Genomic DNA, 23,676 nt, shown 5'->3' on the forward strand with positions numbered 1-23,676 from the left:
AACGTTTTTAGGTTCGTCCAGGTTGTAGCACGTGTCAGAACCTCACTCCTTTTTATAACCAAATAATATTCCATTATATGGATATACCACATTGTATCTATCCATTCGTCAGTAGACACGTGGGTTGTTTTCACTTGTTGGCTATTGTGACTAACGTTACCATGAACATTCTCGTACAAGTTTTTGGGCGGGCGTGTATTTTCAGTTCTGCTCAGTGTATACCTAGGAGTAGAATGGCTGCATTGTATAGTAACTTGTGTTTAACTTTCTGAGGAACAGCCAGACTGTTTTCCAAAGGGACCGTACCATTTTACGTTCCCACCAGCAGTGCGTGAGGGCTCCCACTCCTCCACATCCTCACCATCACCGTTACCACCTGTCCCTTGTTACAGCCATGCCAGTAGGTTGTACCATCTTACTGTGGTGGTGAGCTGCATTTCCCTGCTGACGGAGGAGGTCGGGCATCTTTTCGTGTGCTTTTTGGCCATTTGTACACCTCTCCTGCCTTTCTTCCAGCCCCAGCAAGTACTCAGTGTAATGCACTCAATTCCCAGGCGCTCCAGGTAGGTCTCTGGGTCCCTCTATGAGGACTGCTGGGTACAGCTCCAGCATTCCCACCAACAGGTAGGACTCACCCACTAGCACCTTCGGAGAGGATTCTGGAACTGACTTTGAGGGGACAACGATTCTATGCAATAGACAGGGACTGTGCAGCCTGTCGTCTTCGAGAAACTGCTAGGTGAGGAGGGGCTGGGAGTGTGAAAGGTACAGAGATGAATGAGGATGGACCTTGCTTGCCTTCAAGGACTTTGCAATCAAGCTGTGGAGACACCAGAGCAAGAGTAAATAAGTGCTTGAACAGGGCATAAGCAAGGAGCTCTGCGAACAAAGGCAAAGGGAGATGTGATTCCAGCTTAGGGGGTGGAGTGAGGATCGGGGAAGGGCTCCTGGAAGTAGCTGTGCTTGAGCTCAGCTTATAAAACAGGAGGATTTCAAACAGCAGGAGTTGGGGAAAGGCATCCAAGCTAAGGAATCAGCATGCGCAAAGCTTTGGAGGCAGGAAGAGGGGGGTGGAAGCAAGAGGCAATCTGGGGCACCGAACTCAAGGCCAGCACCTTTGAGACTCTGAGCAAATGCACCAATGTCCACACGTGGTTCAATGTGCATACAGTTTCAGGGTGTGGGGAGGGAGGGGAATGGAGAGAAATGGGTCTGAAAGATCGGGTTGGAGCCAGATCAAAGGGGGCCTTCACAGCACACTAAGTGTGGCTTTGTCTCCCAAGCTACAAGGAAGGAAGGAGGGCAGGGCTCAAAGGCTGCAGGATCCCCAAGGGTCTGCACAGCTCGGGACCTGCAAATGCAATACCACAGCCAGGCCTGCAAGTTCTGCAACTGGCAACATTTGGGTGCCACCCTTCAGATGTGCCACCCGGCCCCCTTCCCTGCGGCCCACGCTCAGAAATGGACACAGAAAGTGTTCTTCCTTATGCTGACCTGTCCCACCAGCCTGTCCTTCTCCACTACTGAGAGGAGCAGCCTCTCTGTCCCGGGCAACCAAAGTACCAAAGAGCCAACCCTCACACTGCTCAATCACCCTACAAGCAGCATCCGAACCAGCTGTAGGTCTCTTCTGCCCCTCCTTCCCCACCCCCATTCATTTCCAAACACACAGTCTTTACCCATGAAAGGGACACACAGGCCACTGTCAGCAGGGCCTGAGCTCTGACTCACTGTCTGCAAGGCAGGTGGAGTTTTCAGTCCCAGTCCCACGTTTCCTCAACATGTTGCAGGCAAGAGCAGGCCTTGGCTTTGCAGCTAGCTGTCCCAGAGCAAGCTTAGACGTATAGCACTTGGCTGGCTACAGCATGGCTATTTTTGCAACTACAGCAAAATGTACACATCAACAGTCACAAAGAATGGCTTTGAATCTGCTGCAGCAAGAACACGCGTCTTCAGAAAGCTCTACTCCACCTGTAAGAAGACATTTTCCCCACTCTCTTTCCTCCGCTGTGGCCACAGGTCAATGGTGCAGCAGTGGTCTGAACTGAGAAATGAGAACCTCCTTCCAAGGAGACCGTTCCCTGAGCACGAGGTGGTTAGGGCTCGGGTGGCAGAGCAGGATGTGGAGGACAAAACTCTACAGTAAGTGTTTACCAAGGGCCCCAACACACGCAGGCTATTTTCACCACAAGGGATACAACACTGCAACACAGTAAAGAGAATACTGGACTATGTTTGAGGCCTGGCTCTTCCATTTTCTAGTTTTGTGACCTTGGGCAAATTCTGTAAAATGGGGACACTATCCCTCCCGGCTCTCCCCTAAGGGGCTCAGTGAGCGGATGTGGCAATAAAGCAGCAGCCCAGGCAGGCGGTCAGCATCTGGGAGGGCCATCAGGAAGATGCTGGAAGCCGGCCGGTGAGACTGGGGGAAGCCTGGCAGGGCCTCACTCTTAAGCAACTAAGGAACCCAATGGAGCCAGGGCAGCAGAAACTCAGGAATGGAGGCCAAGGCCAGAGCCCGGCTGTTGGGCCAGGAGGCTAGAGGCTGAGGTCCTTCCTGGTGCTGTTGTGGGGGCCATGTCTGTACCCTGAGTCTGTAGGGCCTGGGTGTGAAGGGGGTCAGAGAGAGGTTGGAAAGGGCCAAACATGCACGAGGCCCCTGGGCCAGCTCACACTGAGAGGAGAATGCAGATGTGGGGAGCTGAGGTTTTAAAAGCAGCTGGCTTCAACTTCTCTCTCCAGGCTTACTCCCCACCCCCACTTCGTGCAGCCCTGCTCCAGCCAAACTGCCCCCTTTCTCGGTCCTAAACCCAGCCCTCTCCGGCCTCTGCCTCACTCCAGCTGTTCCTTCTGCACGGAATGGCCTTCCTACAATCTCAGCCTCAGGGTGCCCCGTTCTCTCCCGCCCCAATCCTTCACTGTCTTCACCTCAGTAGCCCTAAGGGGCAGCAGGTCTGTGTCTGATTCTTTCTGAATCCCCAATGCCCAGCGGTGCCTCAACAGAGCGGGCCCCTACCAGGATTTGCTAACTAACACACACCAGCAATTCAACTGTAAGGAAGAGATAGTAAATGAGTCACACAGGTCCTTGGCACCCGTCATGTGACCACATATTCCAGGTCAGAGCATCAGCCCTGAGCTGGGCTGAGCCGTGGCTCAACACTGGGGCCCCCCAGGGAATGGGACGGCATCCCCTATAGGTTAGTGAAGAGGATGCCTGTACACCCCGAAATGCCGAGCGGCTGACTCTCAGGGGCTATGCTGCCAATGTGTGCCCTCAATCCTGTGTTTGAACAGCTCCCATGTCACCAGACCCAATGCTTCCTTATCCTCTGAGAAATGCTGACCCCTCTCAGCGCCCCTCCCCCCCCCCCCCAACAGCCCTCAGGAGACAGACTGAGAGTCTCACAGGTGACTATGTCAAGTCACGTCAGGAGAGTGTTCCTTCTGTAGGGGCTGGACAGTCACAGAGAAGGACAAGCCTGGAGCCTGTCAGCACCAACACGCACAGCCAGGGGACAGGGCAGCACAGTGATCGGGAGTGGGTTTGAACCCAGGTTTCAACTCAGGCTCCCCATTTACAGGCTGTGACACCCTGGGCGTGAGTTTTTGCCTTTCTGTGTCTCTGCTTCCTCACCTGTAAAATGGGCATGGAAACAGTATTAACTTCATGGAGCCAGAATTAAACATCAAGCACTATGAAGACTGCTTGGCACATGATATATAGTCATTAAGTATAAATTCTTATTATTCTTCTTATTATTACAAAGTATATTTCTGTTCTCCATTAATTTAAACTGCAACAGAGGAGGGGCACCTGGGTGGCTCAGTCGGTTGAGCATCCGACTTCAGCTCAGGTCACGATCTCACGGCCCCTGAGTTCAAGCCCCGTGTTGGGCTCTGTGCTGACAGCTCAGAGCCTGGAGCCTGCTTCAGATTCCGTGTCTCCTCTCTCTGCCCCTCCCCTGCTCACGTTCTGTCTCTCTCTCTCTCAAAAATAAAGAAAGATTTTTAAAAAAATAAAAAATAAATAAACTGCAACAGAGGAAAACAAAATTTTGGAGGCACTAACAACATCAGCCTTCACTGGGGAGATGACAAATGAGCCTTCCTGATGCACCATGTCAGAACTTGAAGAGTCAAGAAATGATGTCACATCTCCCCACTATTTGTTCACTTGGGAGATTTGCAGCTGACTCCCACCATCCAGGAGAGCCTGATGAAGTTGAATGCTTCAAGCCTAGCAATGAACATGATCTTCTAGAAATGTATGCAGCACTTTAAGGTTTACTCAGATCTTTAAACGTCTCTCTGAGACACACGATGGGACTCTCATTTTACCACTGAAAAAACTAAAGGAAGATTTTAATTCAGTTTGCTTAATTCCATGCATAATTCTGCTTCTCTCAAACTGGATACTCTGATGAATGGGATTTTCTAGCCAATAAGGACACAAGCAGCCACTTTCTATAACCCAAGCCTTCTGTTTGAGTTGTAGAGAAACAGGCGGCCGCCAGGCTGTAAAGCTCTGATGAGGAGCACAAAATTCATGAAGGACACTAGTGTCACAGCAGCCACATCTGCAGGTGGACAGCTTTGCCAGCTCTGTGGAAGGAAAAGAAGGGTAGGACTTTTCTCCCAAAGTAGGAAGTAGGAAGAAGGAAAAACGCTGGCACATCCAACAGGTGTCCAAGAGTTAGGAAGGAAACGTAGGTAAACATGGAAAAGTTGTCCCAGTAGCATCGGCATCTATTGGACCCTAAAAGAACGTGCCTGCATCAGGCCAATTCAGGTTCAGCCTCACATGATAATGTTCCATATTTCAATCACCTTGGCTAGGAAAAACAAGCACAGGCAGATGATCTGGTGTTTAAAGGGCTCTCAGATGCATATTCTTGGTGGACAGTTACCAGGATGCATTGTACCTTTTGGCACAACTGTTTTACGTATTTTGCAAATACTCATACACAGCATTCGTGCCAGATGCTGTGCCAGACACTTGACAAATACTAACTTACTCAATCCTCACAACCCCCAACCTTGTGAGGAAGTTTCTGTTTTACAGAGAAAGCTAGCACACAGTAAGATCAAGCAGGCAGCCCAAGGTCATGAAGGCAGTAAGTGCCGAGCAGGCATTCAAACCCAGGCAGTCTGACTCCAGCTCGTGATCGCAACCTCGCCACTCTGCTGCCTCGTCAGTCACCCTCAGCCCAGTTCGGAGAGACAGGAAGGAAGTGACCCAGCTTCCCCCGGCCAAGAGGCTGGGCCCTTCCTCTTGGCAAGTGCTAGGACCCCTGCTCCCCAGAACCTCCCAGCAGGCCAGGCTCTAAGGGCCCTGAAAGCCATCACAGAACAACAGCACTACACCAGAAATCCACGGTAAGTTCCATTTTCAAAACCCCTGGAGATCACCCTAGGTATACACTGGAGACATCTAGGGTTTTAATTCATTTTTATTCCAATAAAAAGCTTAATTTTTAGGTGACAATAGAAGCAGTATGTTCTCAAAGCAGCCGTAGAGAAATCCACCCAAAGCTGTGATCGATGCCCCATGGTCATGAACTCCAGCCGTCAGGAAGCTCCAGGCAGCAGAGACCCTTAGAGCCACCAGATGTGAAAATGCACTGCCTACACTTGGCAGGAAACCCAGAAGGTACAGGCCACCACCTGGGTTGTCGGGAAGAGGGAAAGGGCAGCTCTTCGGTGCACCATGGTTTGGAAAAGACTGACACATCTTCTGTGTCCCTCTTAGAAGCTGCTAACACCCATCTTACAGTGGTTCTGCGGTCTGAGATGGCCAAGCCATCCCATCAGCCAGGAGCAATGACAGAGCCATAGAGAACATCCTGTTTTTCTTTCCTATGGAGATGGGAGAAGACAAACGAGGAGGGAAAGCAGGAGCATGTGGTCTGTGTGGCCACATCCTGGGCAGTCACTGCCTTCGAGGATTCGCCAGGTGGCTCCCAACACACTCCAACATTTCCTACAGATACTGGCTGTCCAGAAGCTTTCCTCTTCTGTCTCTTTCTTCTTCTCACAGCCCCAGACACCCTGAAGACTGGGCTGGTCCCTGTACCCTGAACATGACCCCTGCTGATCACTGCATTTCACTTCTGAGCTGTGTGCCCAGGGCAAGGCTGGGGACTGGGTTCTGCTGTGAGTTTGCACACGCTGTGTCTCTGCACTGGACAAGGTCAGCCCTCGGGAGGCTGGATGGGACTCAGGGAAAGCTATGAACTAGGACCCTGGCTTCCCAGGTAAGAAATGTGTGTATGCACAGCCTTGCTCCATAGAGGCCTCTTCTTCCTGCCTCTTGGTGCCTGCGCCGAGAGGGAAGCCTTCCACCCAGACTTCCAACTTGCTGACGTTCAGAAGTGGAATGCCCTTCCTTGGGGGAAGGAGAAGGGGTGTGTGTGAGGAAAGGGCTATTAGCCCACACAAAAGATGACTCAAAGGAAAGGAGAGCCTCTCTGCAAATCTCAGTATCTGAAGGACTTTTGTGGGGGAAGAGTACATACACATATTCCATGTGGCCCCACAGTACAAATGTGGGGGAAATGGATAAAAAACACAGAGAAGCTGATTGTTCAAATTTTTAAAAATTTTTTAAATGTTTGTTTATTTTTGAGAGAGAGAGAGAGAGAGACAGACAGAGACAGAGCGTCGGCAGGAGAGGGGTAGAGAGAGAGGGAGACACACAATCTGAAGCAGGCTCCAGGCTATGAGCTGTCAGCACAGAGCCTGACGCGGGGCTCAAACTGATGAACCGTGAGATCATGACCTGAGTCGAAGTCGGACGCTTAAACGACTGAACCCCCCAGGTGTCCCTGGTTGTTTAAATTTGATATACAGAAAAACATCTCAATGAACCTGTCCAAAAATAAAATAATGGGCTTCTTTGGAAGTGACAAGTTCCCCACTGCAAGAGGTGATCAAGCTGAGACCTTGAAAGTCAGGGATGCCCTTAAATGAGAAAAGATGCCCCTAGATGTCTCTCCTATCTCTGGTATTCTGCAATTATTTTCACAGAATCTGTAACTGTCTGTTAAGGTTAGGAAAGATATTCCAATCCATCCTTCTCATTTTATAAAGAAGGAAACCAAGGCTGACAGAGACATTGTGACTTGACTGAAGCCAGCCAGCTCTGTCTCTCCATCTCCGCACTGAACAAAACTATTCAGAAAGATGAGGAATGCTTGTCCAGGATTTCCGTAAGAGGACAGAGGCAAAGTGCAGATGGTTCCTATTTCCAAGAGCTGATAACACACTGCCCATCTCCATACAACCCTGGAGACCCCAGACTGGCCCTGAACCCAGCCCCCAGGCTCAGCACCAGGAGGCTGAGACTCATGGGAAAGACACTGTGGTAGAAATAGGCTGCTTCCGCAATAAACGGCAGGATAGGATTTCTGTAAGTTAAGGGGTAGATACCAAAACTCATCAGATTCAAAGAAGTCCACAGTATATGTTTTCTATCATCTCAGAGGGATGTTGGATGGACAGACGGATGGAAGGAAGGAAGGAAGGAAGGAAGGAAGGAAGGAAGGAAGGAAACCATTTCTCTAACACTTCTATGACCATAAGAGAAATTTTAATCCAAGTCAGGCTGCAGACCTATGAGAAAAAAAAAAAAAAAAAAAAGGAAGCCCATGCCCTCTAATAACTAAAACCATTCCCCCTCTGGCATACAAGCCCTGAATAGCCTGGCTGGACACAATTCACACTAAAACCTACACAACTAAGGTTCCCCAGTGATCAAAAACCTGAAGAAACAGTCTGAGAACAGACAGACACTCACAAGTCTGTTTCATTACACACTCATCACAGCCTCCAGGGACGTCACTGTGCTATGAGGAAAACTGATAAAACCATTCCGCTGGAGGGACCTGCACACGTTGGAGACGAAATCCAGCCTTTCCCAAATGTGACTGTGGACTGTGAGGTAGGAGGGCAGTTTGCATGGGAGTCAAACCCCAAGGCAGGAACTCGAGTGCTCTTCAATGTCTTAACGGAAAGACTGGGATTGCCTGTAACACGCAAGCATATTCTATGAATCCCCAGAAAAGGGGGACTAAGTGACCTGGGCTGTGAGGTGGCAGAGCATGAAGCCGCAAAACCTCTCTGGGCTGACTGTTTCATAACTCAGGAACTATAAAGGCAAGGGCTAGGAACCATCCATTTAGGATCGCAGGTGCTTGGAGGACAGGCAGGGCACTAGGGCCAGGGACCCAGTCCTAGTCCTGACCATGTGACCCTGGGCAAATCTAACCTACGAGTACAGTCTCTTTGGCAAAATGGGGGTAACACTACCTGCCTTCCTCCTTTACTGAATTGGTAGGCTGAGCAAATGTAAAAGTTTGTAAACAGTTGAGCACTGTTCAAGCCTAAGGGAATGCAGCACCGTTCTAACCGCTGGCAAGAGCAAAGACGCTAAAATGGGAAATAATGGCCCACAGCCTGCAAGGCACACCTGAGATGCTCAGGTATCAGCCATCAACACGTCTGTCAAAGGGTGTGGAGACGTCACGCTGGGACAAGAAAGACCAAGTGGAGGCCCAAGAAAGTAAATAACTTATTCTTTGCCTCTGGAACAAAGTGGCAGATCTTAATCACAAGAGTCTGGATTCGGAAGACAGGTTCGCAAAACGAGAAAAGACCCTAGAGAGCAAGTCATTAGACTTCAAGTCGGTCAAGTCGCATGAGGCCGTCCATAAGCTTAGGCTCAGTTGCGGCAGCCCCAGGTCATCCCGCCCAATTACCACACGCTGTGGTGCCCATGTGCTGCGGAGAAAGTGCTCTCATCGACCGGCTTGGAGAAGGTGAGGCACAGAAGGGGCCCCAAAGTGGCAAGAGCAAGTGGACAGAGACAGATGGAGGGGTGTAGCACTTCTGTGGCATGCCATGGACTGACACACAGGGACAGGCCCATTACAAGGAGAAGCCTGAAACGCTTTAAAACTGGTGCTTCAAAAATCCTTGACGCCCTATCCCTGTAAACTGTTTTCAGTTTGCAAAATCTGTAAAACACTACTCACAGTCGGCTCCTATCTGGCCACTCTCTACACCTTTGCCATTGGGCTTTCCACATTGGTCTTCTGCACCACGGAATAGAAAAGCAAAGTCGTGTTTTTCATCATGGCCAAGGGCATGCACTGGCCTATAAACTGTGAAGAGGAAAGCCAGTGGCAGCTTCATATAAGGCAGGATGCGGCCTCTTCCTGCACAGCACACTCCCTTTCCAAGTCAGGACAAATTCCTTCTGGCTTCTAAAGCTGCCCCCCCCCCCACCCTACCCCTCACCAACGCTCTATGGCAACCTCTCTGTGTTCTGGGAATATTTTCCACAACTGACCAGCACCATGGGAAGATATGGTTGTGTAGAACAGGGAGAAGGGGAAAGGGCAGAAAACTCTCATGAAGCCCCTCTGTACCTGGTGTTGTGCAATGTGTATATGACAGCATTTCATTCCCAGCTATTTACTGAGGATCCACAAGGACTTAGGCCAGTGATTCTCAAACAGGGGAAAGAGAGAAGGCACAAACTCCAGCTTCAGAATCACCAGGAGGGCAAATGCAGCCTTTCTGCCTGCATTGTGACATGTGAGTTACGTATCTCGAATATGCCATGAAGGGGGCAACAGAGGTCAATTTATAACCAATATGCTGGAGGCAACCTCCATTCCACAGATGAGGAAACTAAAGCTTTAAAAGGTTTAAATATGTTATGCAAAATAATATGGCCGGTAAGTGGTGGAACCAGGAGTCAACCCACCTTTGATTTCAAGATTAATTTCCCAACATTCTAGTCTACCTGCAGGGTGCAAGAAGGGCATGTGTATTCCCAGAAAACTAAATGACTGGGCTTTATCCCTATGGGTACAGGCCAGTTCCCCCTACTTCCTCTTGATCCTTCATGCCATTATTTAAAAATAACCATGCCTTAAAATCCTAAGCTGTTCTTAGAAAACTAGAGCTTGGTGACGGCTGGAGGAAGGGCTCCAGTTCAAGGCTCCGGGCTTCACTTGTGAGGCTGGGATGGAAAAGACAATGTTTTGTTGTCTTTTATTGTCTTTATTGTCAAAAGCCCTGTCCCCAAAGGATGCAGAACCCTGCTGGGGAGAAACACACACATAAGAAGCATCTGTCCTCCAAGTCACGACCTATTGAATGATCTCAGGGCAGTCAGTGCTGAGGAGCAGGGGTTATGGCTAGGAACAAGGAAGCCCTCAGAGGCTTTCTAGAAATGGTGGCCTCTCACTGGGCCTCAAAGGATGAGTAGGGCAAACAGAAGGGCAGGATGGAGGGAGAGCACCCTAGGCAGAAGGGACAGCATACCCCCAGGTCACATGTGTGAATGAGCACCTGTCTGGGAGACAGCTGGGGGTTCGGTGCAGCTGAAACAAAAGGTACAGGGGAGCTGGTGGGAGAAGGTGAAAGGTGGGAGCCGAGGGAGGGCAGATTGCAGAGGTCCCTGAGTGGTGCGCTAAGGAGCAGGTGGTCTTTAGAACTGGCACAATGCCTGGCACAGAGTAAGTGCTCAAAAAAGTATGAGAGAGTGAAGTCTTGTCAGTTAATTTGAGGATGCGGACAGGGTAGGGTGTGCCTTGACTGTGGAAAACGCATTGCTGAGGGGCGCCTGGGTGGCTCAGTCAATTAAGCGTCCGACTTTGGTTCCAATCTTTGATCTCGCAGTTCATGAGTTCTAGCCCTGCGTCAGGCTCTATGCTGACAGCTCAGAGCCTGGAGCTTGCTTCAGATTCTGGGTCTCCCTCTCTCTGTCCCTGCCCCTCCCCTGCTCATGCTCTCTCTCTCTCTCAAAAATAAATAAACCTTTTCAAAAAAAGAACAACTTTGTATGTATGTAGGTGTGTGTGTGTGTGTATTTTTTCTTTTTAAAAGAACACATTGCTGAGACTGTGTCCAACACGAAATGAAACAAAGCCAAGTGAACAGTCTGAGGACAAGATGAGGAGCTTCTGAGAGGCAGAAAATGGTGTGAAGTGTGGAGGGCCCCTGTGTCAGAATGAGCAATGAAAAGGAAGCAAGGTCTGGCGGTACCTCTAAGTTAAGGAAGTGCAGCCACAGACAATTTTATAGGGGCTTCTATAGGGTGCCCCGGCCCTCAGCTGCAGTGGGGACAGCTCTCCAGACTCTTGAGAGCAGACCCCATGGCTTACCAACCGAGACTGGCATGGAGTAGAAGGGCCCTCAACAAATGCCTGTAGAATTCTTAAGAGTGGAGCTGTTAGTCACCAAGTTAGCTTGGATAAGCTCAGATGTGCTAAGGTAAGGGGACAAGGGCCACCTCCCCCAAAACACCCTGAACTGAGGCCCAGCTCATGTTAACTGTCTTCTTCATCTTGCCAATTCCAGGGCCAGGCCACAGGGGCAAATCCTCAATGGGGGTCTGAGTTTCCAATTCCATTCCCCTCCCAGAGGTGGGCTGGGCTGGGCTGGGCTGCCTCCACCTACAGCTGTAGGCTGATTTCTCCCAGACAGGCCCCCCGCCAGCTTCTGGAGGTTCTGCTCCAGACGTAAGCATAGGTAACATTTTCTGGAGCCCTACACCCTTGCCCGGGGAGGAGAGCCCTCCCTGCAGAAGGTGGCTTTAGGCCCTCTGGAGCGCACAAAAGCACACGAGTCAGCCTTTTCCAGTCACAGGCTGAGGGGGTGCAGCCCTGGTCAAGCTCTGACGTGCAGTTAATGGCCACTAAAGGCAGCTCTCGGGAATTTCTGAGACCAGCCAGAAATCAATGGTGAAAACAAAGCATTTACACTTCCGAGAGGCAGTGGCCTCACCTCCACTTCTTTCCCTTGATTCCTTCTGCATGGAATTATGGCCAAATCCCACTGGTGAGCTCTCAAAAGTAGCAAATTAGTCCCTACATGGTGTTAACACCACCCCGCAGAGAAAGCCTAATCTCCCCATTTGACGCAGGGCCAAATTACAGCTTGTGGGCTACCACGGATCACCAGGAGATGTGGGGGGCAGGCGTGGTAAGATGCATTTATAGTCACGGGGTGCTTTACTCTTCACCTTGAAAGTCCAGTCGAAGGCCAGATGGCAGCCCAATAAACCTTTTTTTAAAGGCTTATTTATTTTTGAGAGAGAGAGCATGAGCAGGGAAGGGGCAGGGACAGAGAGAGGGAGACACAGAATCTGAAGCAAGCTTCAGGCTCTGGAGGCTTTGGGCTCCAGGCAGCCCAAGAATGATTCGACAGCCCCCTTCCTGGTTCTAACAGATGACAGGCCCAGATACACTGCCCACCCGGCAGTATCTCAGGCCCCAGGGACCTCAGCCTTTCAGAGCCGCCTTGCCCTGCCCCAGCCCCTGCCAGTCCTCTGCCCTCCACCCTTCCCTGCTCTGTGCCTCCAGCTCAGGGTGATGACATGTCCTCGGGTGGCCCAGGACACTGCTGGTTTACACTTGTCCTAGTGTGACTGTTAACAGCATCCCCTTTCTACACTCCAAGTGTTCTCGTTTAAACAATAACCTGATGGTGAAATTAAATGGTCACCCCACCCGTACTTCCTCCCAGGACTACTTCTCATGATGTTTACCTTTACTTACCACAGTCAGGCAGATCTAGAAAATGGAATCTTAAGTGGTAGGGCCTAATTCAGACTGCACACATCTCCCTTCCCTCCTTCTCTTCCTTCCTTTAAATTTCATCCCCAATTTTCTTCCAGAAGGAATTTCTCTTAGCTCGCAAAGATGCCAAAATGCATCCTATAAAGAGCCACAGGCTTGACACAGGTATACCGCAAGTTTGGCTAGCAATTTTCTATTAATCAAATGAAGAAAAGGGCATCTAATTCGTTGTACAGAAGGAAACGCCATTAATCATCCAGGAGAAATACAACTGTTTGTGCCTTGCAGAGCAGGGAGAAGGGTCTCCAGATGGGCCGTCAAAGAGGCCGCTCTGCACGTCATTCGCAATGTCCTTACTACCACGCCTGAGCAGGGAGCAAGGGTGGGGGGTTGGTGTCTCCGTGGGTCCAGCCCTGCCCTGGCTTGTTCACGAGGCAGCACTGAACAAACAGAAGGTGAGGTGAGGCAGTGAATGTATGGCAGCCACATGGCTCCCAGGCCTCTCCTGTCTCCTTGCCTCTTCCCTTTGGTTTCTCTCCCTCCTTTCCACCCTGTCTAGACTTTCAATCTCCTAAAAGCATCTTCAGACACTGAGAGTAGTTTAAAGATGTTCTAATACACAGTAAAGTTAAAAGTAGTTGCTAGTTCTGATAAATGCTAAGTCTGGGGATCTTTTTGTTTTCTTCCAAAATTATATTTCTGGACCAGAATTATGCTTGGCCTTGACACTTTACTATTAGGTAAGTCTGAGGCTAGTGAGAGAAAAACATCTGATGGAATTTTGAATTACCAATAAAAATTAACTACTTCAAGTGATAGGAGAAAACCCTTGATAAAAACAAAGTTTAAGTACCCAAAACTCGCCATCAGCATCCAAGGACCAGTAACCAAAGTCTTTGGAAGGTCCAGGCCAAACTTGTAGAAGCATTTGGTCAGTTTTTGCCTCAGTGAACTTCTTTCCTTTTCTTTCACAATCCGTTTTTAAATCTTCAAATACTTGTATTATCTCCTGGAGGCATTTACCTGAAATTAAACTGCTACAGCCTGTATCCTGAGTTTCAGATGGCCTCTTCTTGTGCCTGTGACAATATACTGCATTCACTGAATGATCCCCTTTTGAGAGCCTACCTGATATCTTCTCATTTTACACTTTTTAATAAAACTCTTCACCTCCATATGGTCTTGAATATGATACGGTGTGTGGACTGGAGACTCTGGTCTGTTCTGTGCAGGTGATGGGGGGGGGGGGGCACCTGTATATGCAGCTGGTCACATGCAATCCAGATACAGCATTTCACCCACAAATGCCTCCCAGGTTCTGGCAAGCCATTTCTGTCTCCTGGGGACTCAGAGACCATGACTGTCTCCACTCCGTTTATACAAAAGCGTATGGCCTGCTCATCTGTAGGATGCCTTTAACCTTTGACAGCAGCTGAAAGAATGTGAGGCACGAGTGAGTAGAGAGGTGGCCTGAATGACCATGATCACACCGTCATCTTCTCAAACCCTGATGACATTTTGGCAGGAAGGAACAAGCAGAAAAAATGGAGATGCCTCTCCTCTGCTCTAGTTATTCCTTCTAAAAAAAAAAAAAACCAGTTCATCTTTATGTCCTTACCTTGCTTAGAAACTATTTCCCAGGCTCCCTGAAAGCTGAAAACCAAGGAACTACAGTTACATGAAGAACATGAAAATCTCATTCGCTGCCAAGCCACGTAGAGTGCTAGGATTATATTGCCTTCTTTACGGTTCCAAATTCATGATACTTGGGTCAAACCAGGTAAGATGGTCCTAGAGTCAGGGGAAGGGTTTCCCCCGCTTATACGCTGTGCAGATACTAGGTGTCATTTTATTAAGGGTGGCAGTGTTTCCTTACAGGGAATCAGGTGGAACCAGAGAAGTAGTCAAGTGCACCAGGACCTTACACCACACTGACTGACAGTAATGAGGCCCCATGAGCATCTCGAGGACTTCATATTTCTGAAAGTCCGTCAGGACCAGCAGCTTCATAATGAGTGCTCATCTACAGCAGCCAGGACCAAAAGGCAAATTATTATACAAAAAGAAATTCTATTCCTAAAAAGCTTCCTCTTTTACAAATGATAGAAAATTCTCAAAGACAGAGACATTTAGGAAGGCTGGGTCCCTGGATCATAAGCGTTCCTATGGGCAGCTCCTTGATACTAGGGTCGATTCTGCTACTTCTAAACGGAAGATCATAGGGGTTCTCTACGGTCAACAGTAAATGACGCATTTAAAGAAATCACCCAATGCAGGAGCAGGAGGTAAGGTGTTCATTTCAAACTCAAAACCAGTAAAAACTTGACATTTCTGTAATGGCTAATTCTGCAGCTAACCGGAGGCAGGGGAATGGGGGCTGAATATCCGTTTCAGTTCGGTCACCTGCAGGAAGGCAGGCATGCAACTGACACGTGTACCCAAAGTGGCCATGGAGCCATACTGTAATTCCCCTCACACACAGCCAGTCATGCCTAAGTCAGTCCTTTCCACATTTTCCACATGCTGCCTGTCACAGAAAGTCCCTCTTCTACATATGCCACTGTGATTCAACTATGCTATTTTGCTTTCTTCCCCCCAAGAAGATGCTTATAGATCAGTCTTTTTTGCTGCCTGGATTGCAAATGAGGATCTCTCAATGAGATGTTTATGTGGCAAAAAGGAACAAGTTCTGGTAATGCAAAAAAAAAAAAAAAAACCTGAGAAAGCGGGTGTGCTTTCAGAGAAGGGAAGCCCCTCCCATGTTCAACCAGGACGTCATCTTAGCCTGAACACAACATCTTTGGCAGCCTGTCTCCCACGGCCTTCAGCGGGCATTGGACACTCACAGCTCACCCAGCAGGGCACAGCCGTCACAGAGGAAACACAATTCCGCTTCAGTGCTTCTGCATGCGTCTTTTTCCCTTTAAAACACATGTTCCCAATGGTGTGATTAAAAAATAACCGCCTCAGAGTAGGTATTTTTATCTTTAGCACGGGGCAGGTATCTCCCTCCCCTTTTATTAGGAATTCCGGGCCTCCATCCCAGCCTCCAGATCCCATGGGCTATGCCAAAGAGTCCAGCCTGCCGACTCCCAGGGAGTGAAGAAACACTCAGCTTCTTTATCAGGCACTGCTGTATAAGGTGGCAGCTTTTTTTCTCTGTTACTCAGATTGAACCGTAATAGAAACCAACAGGTTCAATCTTGGTTACTTAAAATACACACACACACACATACACACACACACACACACACACACACACACACACACACACACAAGAACAAGAACCAAGAAATTCATTTTCAGGTGTCTGAGGGAAGAAGAGAGGCTACTACCAATGATGGTGGTGGTGGCACTCTCTTACAAAGCAGAGCTTGACGCCTACTGAACAGAGGACCTGGATTTATTTATATCAGCGTAAACCCTTCCAGACAGAAGTAGTACAGTAACATCCTGATACAAAACAATCTGGAGAAAGATGGAAAACGCTGGGTGGCTAGATGTGAGAGAAGGGTCTGTCCATCTCCCTCCCTCATACAAATTGATTTCAGACTGAGGAACCTGAAGACAAAATGCCACTATGAGTTCACACAACCCTCCTCAGCTCCAGACCCAGCAATGGCAGATAGGATGCTTTAAAAAAAAAAAAAAAAAAAGAAAGATTAAAAATAACATTTACAGATGCAATGGTAGGCTGTCTGGGATTTGTTTCAAAATAACAGAGAAAGCAAGGAAGGCAGAAGTGGAGAGGTGGCTGGGAGTAGAGATGAAACAAGACTGGCTGAGGGCTAATAATTATTGAGGCTCCTTGAATGTTGTAACATTGAAGTACCCAGCATCCTACATGATTCTGTCTACTTTTGTATATTTTGGAAGTTTTCCTAAGTGAAAAGCAAAAAACAAAAACACAAACAGACACACATACACACACACACACACACATATACATATATACCTATATACATATGCATATATACATACATATATAGGTATATATGCGTATATGCTGGGAGACTAGCAACGCTTCATATAGGAATACTGAGTTAGGTATAAGGATGGCCAAGATATACTGGTAAGTGAACAAAAAAATAAAAACGATGCACAAGGGTATACAAAGTATGAGTCCACGGATACACACACACATACATGTTGATAAATTTGTAGAAAATTTCTGGAAAAATAATCCTCACATACTTCTTGAATTTTTAATGAAAATATTTTTATATAATGATTTTTTTTCTAATTTGAGGAGTGCAGCATGGGAAAAGACGTAGTAGGGTTAAAAAACAAGATGAATATCTCCAGGAGAAGAAACGGAACACAAACCTTGTTAGCGCTCAGGGCTAGAGGCATGGGCTGAGTTCAGAAACAGGGCGTGTGGCCAGCAGTTTGCCCCCTGCAGGGCACTGAAATACCCGGGCAGGGGAAAGAGGCCACCAGGCTCACACTGGGAAGCAGGGACTGGGGTACCTGCCCTGCTTCCCCGCTGCAACCACAACTGCATCTTCTGTGTGCATACCTCCCCGTCTGAGCTCTCGGATTCCCAAGGAGGCATACTAAAACTTCCCTCCTTCGTTGTGGACTAGTTGACTTCTTGCAACACTGTTCTGTTTTGCAAATAGTCTGTATTGTTTAGAGTATATGGCAAAAGTATAAAGACGTGCCTGCACAGATACTAAATTCATAGGACTGATTTCCTCAGGGGAGGCAGGGAAGGAGGGGAAGCCAGTACCAACATCCCAGCTAGGAGTCGAGGAAATAAAGTATCAGCCCCTTTGTCTTCCAGAAAGGTGGGGATGGCTTACACGGCAGGGAATTCCTCAAACACAGGAAGGGAGTTTAGATGCTGAGAAGCCAAAATATTAGCACTAATTATGCTAAGTTATCAGCTGCTCCAATTTTACACATAAGGATACTGAAGCTCAGAAGTTAAGGGACTTCCTTTGGGTCACACAACTAGTAAGTGGCTAAGCTAGAACTGGATAAGACGCCCAGGACCACTAGGGAGTGCTACTCCATGCCAGGCACTATAAATATACTGACTGATTTAATCTGCCATTCAACTCCACCATATGTAGTATTATACAGTGCTATAATCCCCATTTCTCAGCTATAGAAACTGAAGCTCAGAGAGGCCAAGAGACTTGCCCAAGGTCACACAGCTGTGAATGGCACAGGTGGGGCCATTCCACATCCTCCTCTCCTACCTCTGTGCTACCTCTGTGCTAAATCTTCACTTCCTCCCCAGCTCCCCTGAGAGCCCTTCACCAGTCCTAGGAATGGGATAAGGCAGCCTGCAGATTAACTGGACATTTCCACTCCAGCATCTGGAAGGAGGCGAGGCTGGCACAGATGCTATCAATTAAAACCATGTGACCTAAAAAGGTGAAAGAGTGGACACTATTAAAATACTTAACACAAAAGCAAATTCCTGCCTGGTGGTGCCTTATCAGCAGCTGACAGGATTAGCCTGCTGCTTCCATCTCATGGTGGGTTTGGGCTCAAACAAGCACACAGCTGGCCTGTGGAGCCAACAGAGAATGAACCGGAAGCCAGTGTCCCCCACCAACAAAGCTCCCATTCATCAGCTCCTCAGGTGGCCAGCTCCAAGACAGAAAGACCATAACCAAGGGCTGTGACCCCAGCTACACACACACACACACACACACTCTCTCTCTCTCTCTCTCTCTCTCTGTCTCTCTCTCTCTCTGTCATACACATTTTTTCTCACACACACATTCTGTCAGACACATTCTCTCTCTCACACACATATTATTTGTCTCTCTCTCTCACACCACACACACATTCTCTCTCACACACATTCTCTGTGTCTCTCTCTCTCATACACTCATTCCAAGCTCAGCAGGAACCCTGTGGCCTGAAGCTAAACCACTGCCAGGCCTCCTAGCTCCAGCGACCTCCCCAAAGGGCCCAAATCACAAGCAGGCATCTAACTCCTGTGGGGTGGTGACCTCAGGCCTGGTGCCTCACGGAGACTTTGAGAGCTGCCTTCTTCCATCCCTCACTTACCCTGTTTTCCTCACAAGCTCCCACTCCTGTAACACTTTGTTCCTGCTCACTCGAGGATTTTGTAGAAAAGCCAGATCACCCCCTTCTGCTAAAAAGAGAAGGTTCTCACTCTTGGGTAGGGGTAGAGCCGCCAGGTTTAGTGAAACAAACAAGCAAGCAAACAAAAAACAGGGCATCCAGTTAATTTAAATTTCATATAAACAACAAATAGTTGTTTTGTGTACATGTGTCCCCATGCAATATGTGGGGCATACGTACACAAGACAATTATTTGTTTATCTGAAATCCAACTTAAGTGAGCGTCGCGTGTTTTAACTAGTATCCCTGCAAGGTAGGGGTGGGGTAGAGCGAGGGTATCCCGTAGAAGAAATCGCCTTGAAAACACACAAAGGCGTGGTGAGGACTGAGGGAGGAGGGTGAGCAAGTGCCCTTGACTGAGGGCCTCTCTCACTCCAGAAACTTTCATGCATGTTGTTCCATTTGAGTTTTTGGTAATTCCGGAGATATACGTATCCCTACTTACAGATTGAAAACAAAACAGAGGGTCAGAGCATCCAGTAGCTTGCAAAGCATCACGTGGATAATTCATGAAAGGCAGGGACTATAATCCAGAGCTTCTGAGTATAACCCGAATGCTTTTTCTTCCACGTCAAGCGGCTCTGCCTGCTGATACTCACTTGTAATTTTTATGGGCTGTCCATAAAGAGGGTCCAACAGTTTTCTTTACTCTTCGAATACATTCATCAGGAAGCAAATTCAAAATGGCATCCTGGACTAACACATATTTGCAAAATACAGTTGTCTATTTACAGAGACCATTCTGTTGACAGAGAAAGCTTGGCCATGTATCCCAACTAAACGCATCACCCATGAGGACCTGTCCGGCAGTCTAGTTCTCTTGACAAAGAGGCAGAGAAAGGGTCAGGGCAGGACTGTTCCACCCAAAATGGCCACGACTCCCCAACTTTCAGGTGAGAAGGGTCATGGAACATCTGACTCAACAGAATCCTGACGGGGACCCTGGAGGAAAAGGTTCCTCTATCGCCATCCTAGCATCCCACAATCCATCATTTTCCAGAACACATGGTGGGGTTAATGTATATTTGGGGCAGCGGGAGAACTGAAAAACAAAGCAAAACAAAACAGCTATTTGTCAAATGAATAGTGAGAAATACATTTCCCTCCCCTCTCCTCCAAGCTTCTAACGTTCATGGCACACAATAGAGGGGAAACAACCATAAAAATGACTTAAGATGTGCCCTTTTGAAGTACAGTAACTGTCAGACAAGTGACTATAAAAATAACACAGTTGAGGAGATCCAAATTTATTTCTGCTTAGTGAATTTCCAGATCAAAAACATACTTGGTTAATCAGTCCAGTTTTGCTTTTGTGCTGTTTTGCTTCTAAATTTTCCTTTCTCTTCATAGACGCTAGCTGATTTTGCTTATGGCAAAAACCTTGCCCACCTCACACTCTGCCACTTGGGGAGGCCACGTGGTTGTGGGAACTCCCACCACCTCCTCGTTCCTGGAGGAGGGCTAGGGAAGTGGCAAGTGCCCACAGGGGTGGGTGACGGCCAAGTCCAGACAAGTGGGGCTGAGGCTGCCTGCCCAGGGGAAGGGCCCAGTTCCATCCGTCCTTGTGTGGACGCAGTTCACGCGCCGCCCTTCCATTCCCCCCTTTCTTCTCCCACTCCTTCCCCACAAGCACACACACCCAGGCACAGGCTCCAAAGGTGCAAACAACTAACACTTGCTCTTTGGGGGCAGTGGAGTCTCCAGTTTTCTTGTGGAAGACAGCAAAAAAAAAAAAAAAAAAAAAATCCACACTCCACCCCCCACCCCTCACACCCAGCCAGCACCAAGCCATTCCCAGCCCCAGCACGAGACTGCAAATATTCAGAGGCAATTACCCAGAGCCAGTAGGGCGCACATTCGTGCAGGACAGCCGTTTGCAGACTTAATTATTAGAGGCTTTATAAACATTTCAGCTGGGGAGGAATGGAAGGGGAAGGTGGGAGCACCAAAAGGAGTTTTCATTTCTGCTGATTTGAGTGCACGAGCCCTAAGGACAGGGCAGTTTGGGCCTCTTTCAGCAGCCCAGCCACAGAGGTCTGATTTTCCTCAGATAATTAAAGACTCCGAAGGTGAGAAAAATTCAATTTCGTTTTGGATCTAAAATCTCTCAGAGATTTCTTTTGAGAAGTCCAGACAATTAAATTGATTTAAGTTTCACGGTTAATAAAATCCTAGATCTACAAAAAACATAAATTCTGGCCAAAACGATATAGATGTGATCACGTTTCCATGTATATTACATGAGAAGATTCCAGATCAGGCCTTGAAGGTATCACTGCTCTGACTGCATTTAAAAATGAGCCTGGTACAAGTATCCAGGAGACCCTGGCCCCTACTGAGCAGTGAGGAGCCCCCCCGCCCCCGCAGCAGACAGGCAGCCTCAGGACTGAGGAAAGACACTGAGGAAATGGTGAGGGGCAGGAGAGAGGGATCCCAGTGCCAGAGCCAGGGGCGGGAAGTCTAGGAGCACAACTGCTCCTGTTCTCAGATGGGGGAACCCAGGCCCTGTGCACAGGGATGAGCACACAGGACTTTGGACTCTCAGTTCAGTGCTCCTTTCCAGCGCCTCCAGTTGTGAAATTGAGAACCACTGACATAAGATACACCTTGCGCGAAGGTGAGGGAATGAGGCCCGGAGGCTGCTAGGAGCTGGAAGTGGCAAGTGTTTGCCCAAAGCCTCCCCGAGTACTAGGCCCTGCTTTGTGATGGGGCGGGGGCGGGGGACACCGTGGGAGAGGATGACGTCAGGGCGAACAGCCCACAAGGCCCAGGGGTTATCAGCCCTCTCAGAGGCCTCGCAGGAATTTCCTGTTATGTGATCTGCGTGTTGCAAATAACCACAAGCAAGCAGGCTGTCACTCTTCCCCTCTCTTTTAGGGGAAGCACGGGCTCTTGGGTCACCAGTCGCCTGTGCTCTGCAGCTCTCCAAAGGCGGCATGGCTCCAAGAATGTCCACAGGGAGCCAGCGGGAGGGGATGCGCAGAGAACAAAGAGCGGGCCAGCCCAGGGGACGGTGAAATCCCCGCTCCAGGCAGCTCGGTTCTGGGGGTGCTCTGGCTCTGCCCAGAGGAGGATCAGTCAGTGACCTGGAACTCTCTGGATCCAGAACCATGGGTCTAGTTTTTAACGAAAACTTGTACGTGCTTTTGCCTCTCCTCGCCTTTGTTTCAACTGTAAGATGTATAGTACACACACAGGATGACGCGCAACCCCGCGCACGGCCCCCGTGGCAGAGGACTGACACCACACTGAGGCACTCCAGAGGCAACCTCCGCCCACGTCCTGCTCCCCACCCCTCCCCCACCCCACCCTCTCCAGACGGAACGCTGTGCTGGCTTTGGGGATCAGCATTTCCTTGGTTTTCCTTATAATTTGGGCCACATGGTACGCATCCCTGAAGATTACAGTTTAGTTTTGCCTAGCAGTGTGCGTAGGTACCACGTGCTCATTTTTGGTTTTGTGTAGGACTCACTCAGATGAAGGTATTTTATTTATCCATTCTGCTATCTATGGCATTTAAGTCATTCTCAGTTTTTGGCTACCACACACAATGCTGCAATGGATATTCTTGAACATGTCTCCCGGTTCGCAGACGCTGGGGTTTCTCTACAACGCGTGCTTGACAATGAAGCCGTGCACGACGCAGAATGCGTTCTTCACCGTGAGCGGGGAACGCCAACCTGTGTTCCAGAGCTGTGCTGCCTTTGCCTCCTTACAAGACACTGAGACTCTGCTTCAACAGAGGAGCGGTCACTGGTGACCGAGAGGCCAAGAAAACCTAGTTCATCATCAGACCGGCAAGTTAAAGCCATATCCTGATACCTCCCTCTGTAAGGCAAAGCCCAAGATTTTAAAATTCTGAGCTTAACCACAACCAACAACCAAAACAGCTCCCCTTTCTACAAGAAAAATGTCACACACTCCCCAAAAAGAACGAGGCAGCATCTACGGCTTTGGAGCGGACCCACCTGCCCGCACTGTTGACGACAGGCAGTAAGTACAAATGTGTCTCTAAGAGATTAAGTGTAGAAAGACTGTCTACCGATAAATCCCAGTCTGAAGTGGGTAGCGGGAAAGGGGAAGGGGACAAGGGGTGGAGAGGGTCCTGGAGGCCACGTCCCCTACAGCTGCCACATACCTGTATACTGGCTGCATCTCTCTTGCTATGCCAATGACGGCGCCTGGCAGGAAATTGTCAAACTCCTCAAACAATTCCCGGATGTTGGTCTTGTACTTCAGGTCTAGGTCCAGCTGAATTATCCGCAGGATCTCTGGAGGAAAGAAAAAGAAAACAATAAGACACAGACACACATCCTGGGAGGCTCAGCCACTGACAGAAAATGAGTGGAAATTGCAGAAACAGGTAGTGGATCATTCTTACAGTCACTGAATGATGCAAAGTTATGGCTGGAAACAGAGGCGCTTCATCCACCAGCAACCCACTCCGCATGAGAAGCCTTTGTAAACAACCACTCCACCTTTCCTTCCAATCGCAGGCAGGCATCTTGTCTATAGCTCGGTGACCATGTGCCCTACTTCAGGCCCACTGTCCTGGTGTCATTGTCAACAGCACACCACTTCATTCTCAAAAGGATCTAGTGCGGAGCATACAGGTGTTTCTCTTTGGGGCACAGCTGGTAAACGACCATAGGAGAGAGAGCTGAAAACCCGCCCTTATTAGCACGTTCTGCAAACGTACTGTGTCAGGCTGGGATGCTGACCCAAAGGGGAACAGCTGAAAGACTTCAGATACTGTTTTTATTCCACTGGCTGAAAGACAAAGTGAACTATAATTAGACAAACTGAGTCTCACAATTACCTGGCACATAAGCTCTGTTTGTTTCTGTTGCCTCCAGATGACTCAGGGCGAGAGGGGAGGAGGGAGGCACTGGCTAAGTTCTCTCCTCCTTCCCCTACCAAGCCTGACTCAGCGCCTGTGCCAGCAGGGGACCGGACCCAGCTGATGGGCCTCTGC

At 48.8% G+C, this 23,676-nt stretch overlaps 1 protein-coding gene across 1 annotated transcript in view; it reads right to left on the reverse strand.

Moving 5' to 3' along the window:
- The window catches only part of XXYLT1 (xyloside xylosyltransferase 1), a 170,514-nt gene that overhangs the window by 51,260 nt on the left and 95,578 nt on the right, over positions 1-23,676 (reverse strand). Inside the window, exon 3 of the mRNA XM_086675045.1 lies at positions 22,840-22,972. Coding sequence (XP_086531171.1) covers positions 22,840-22,972 — 133 coding nt within the window. The remainder of the gene's footprint in view (positions 1-22,839; positions 22,973-23,676) is intronic.

This window comes from Puma concolor, chromosome C2 (genome assembly GCF_028749965.1).
Source record: "Puma concolor isolate L17-30 chromosome C2, mPumCon1.1.hap2, whole genome shotgun sequence".
NCBI classification, from domain to species: Eukaryota; Metazoa; Chordata; class Mammalia; order Carnivora; family Felidae; genus Puma; species Puma concolor.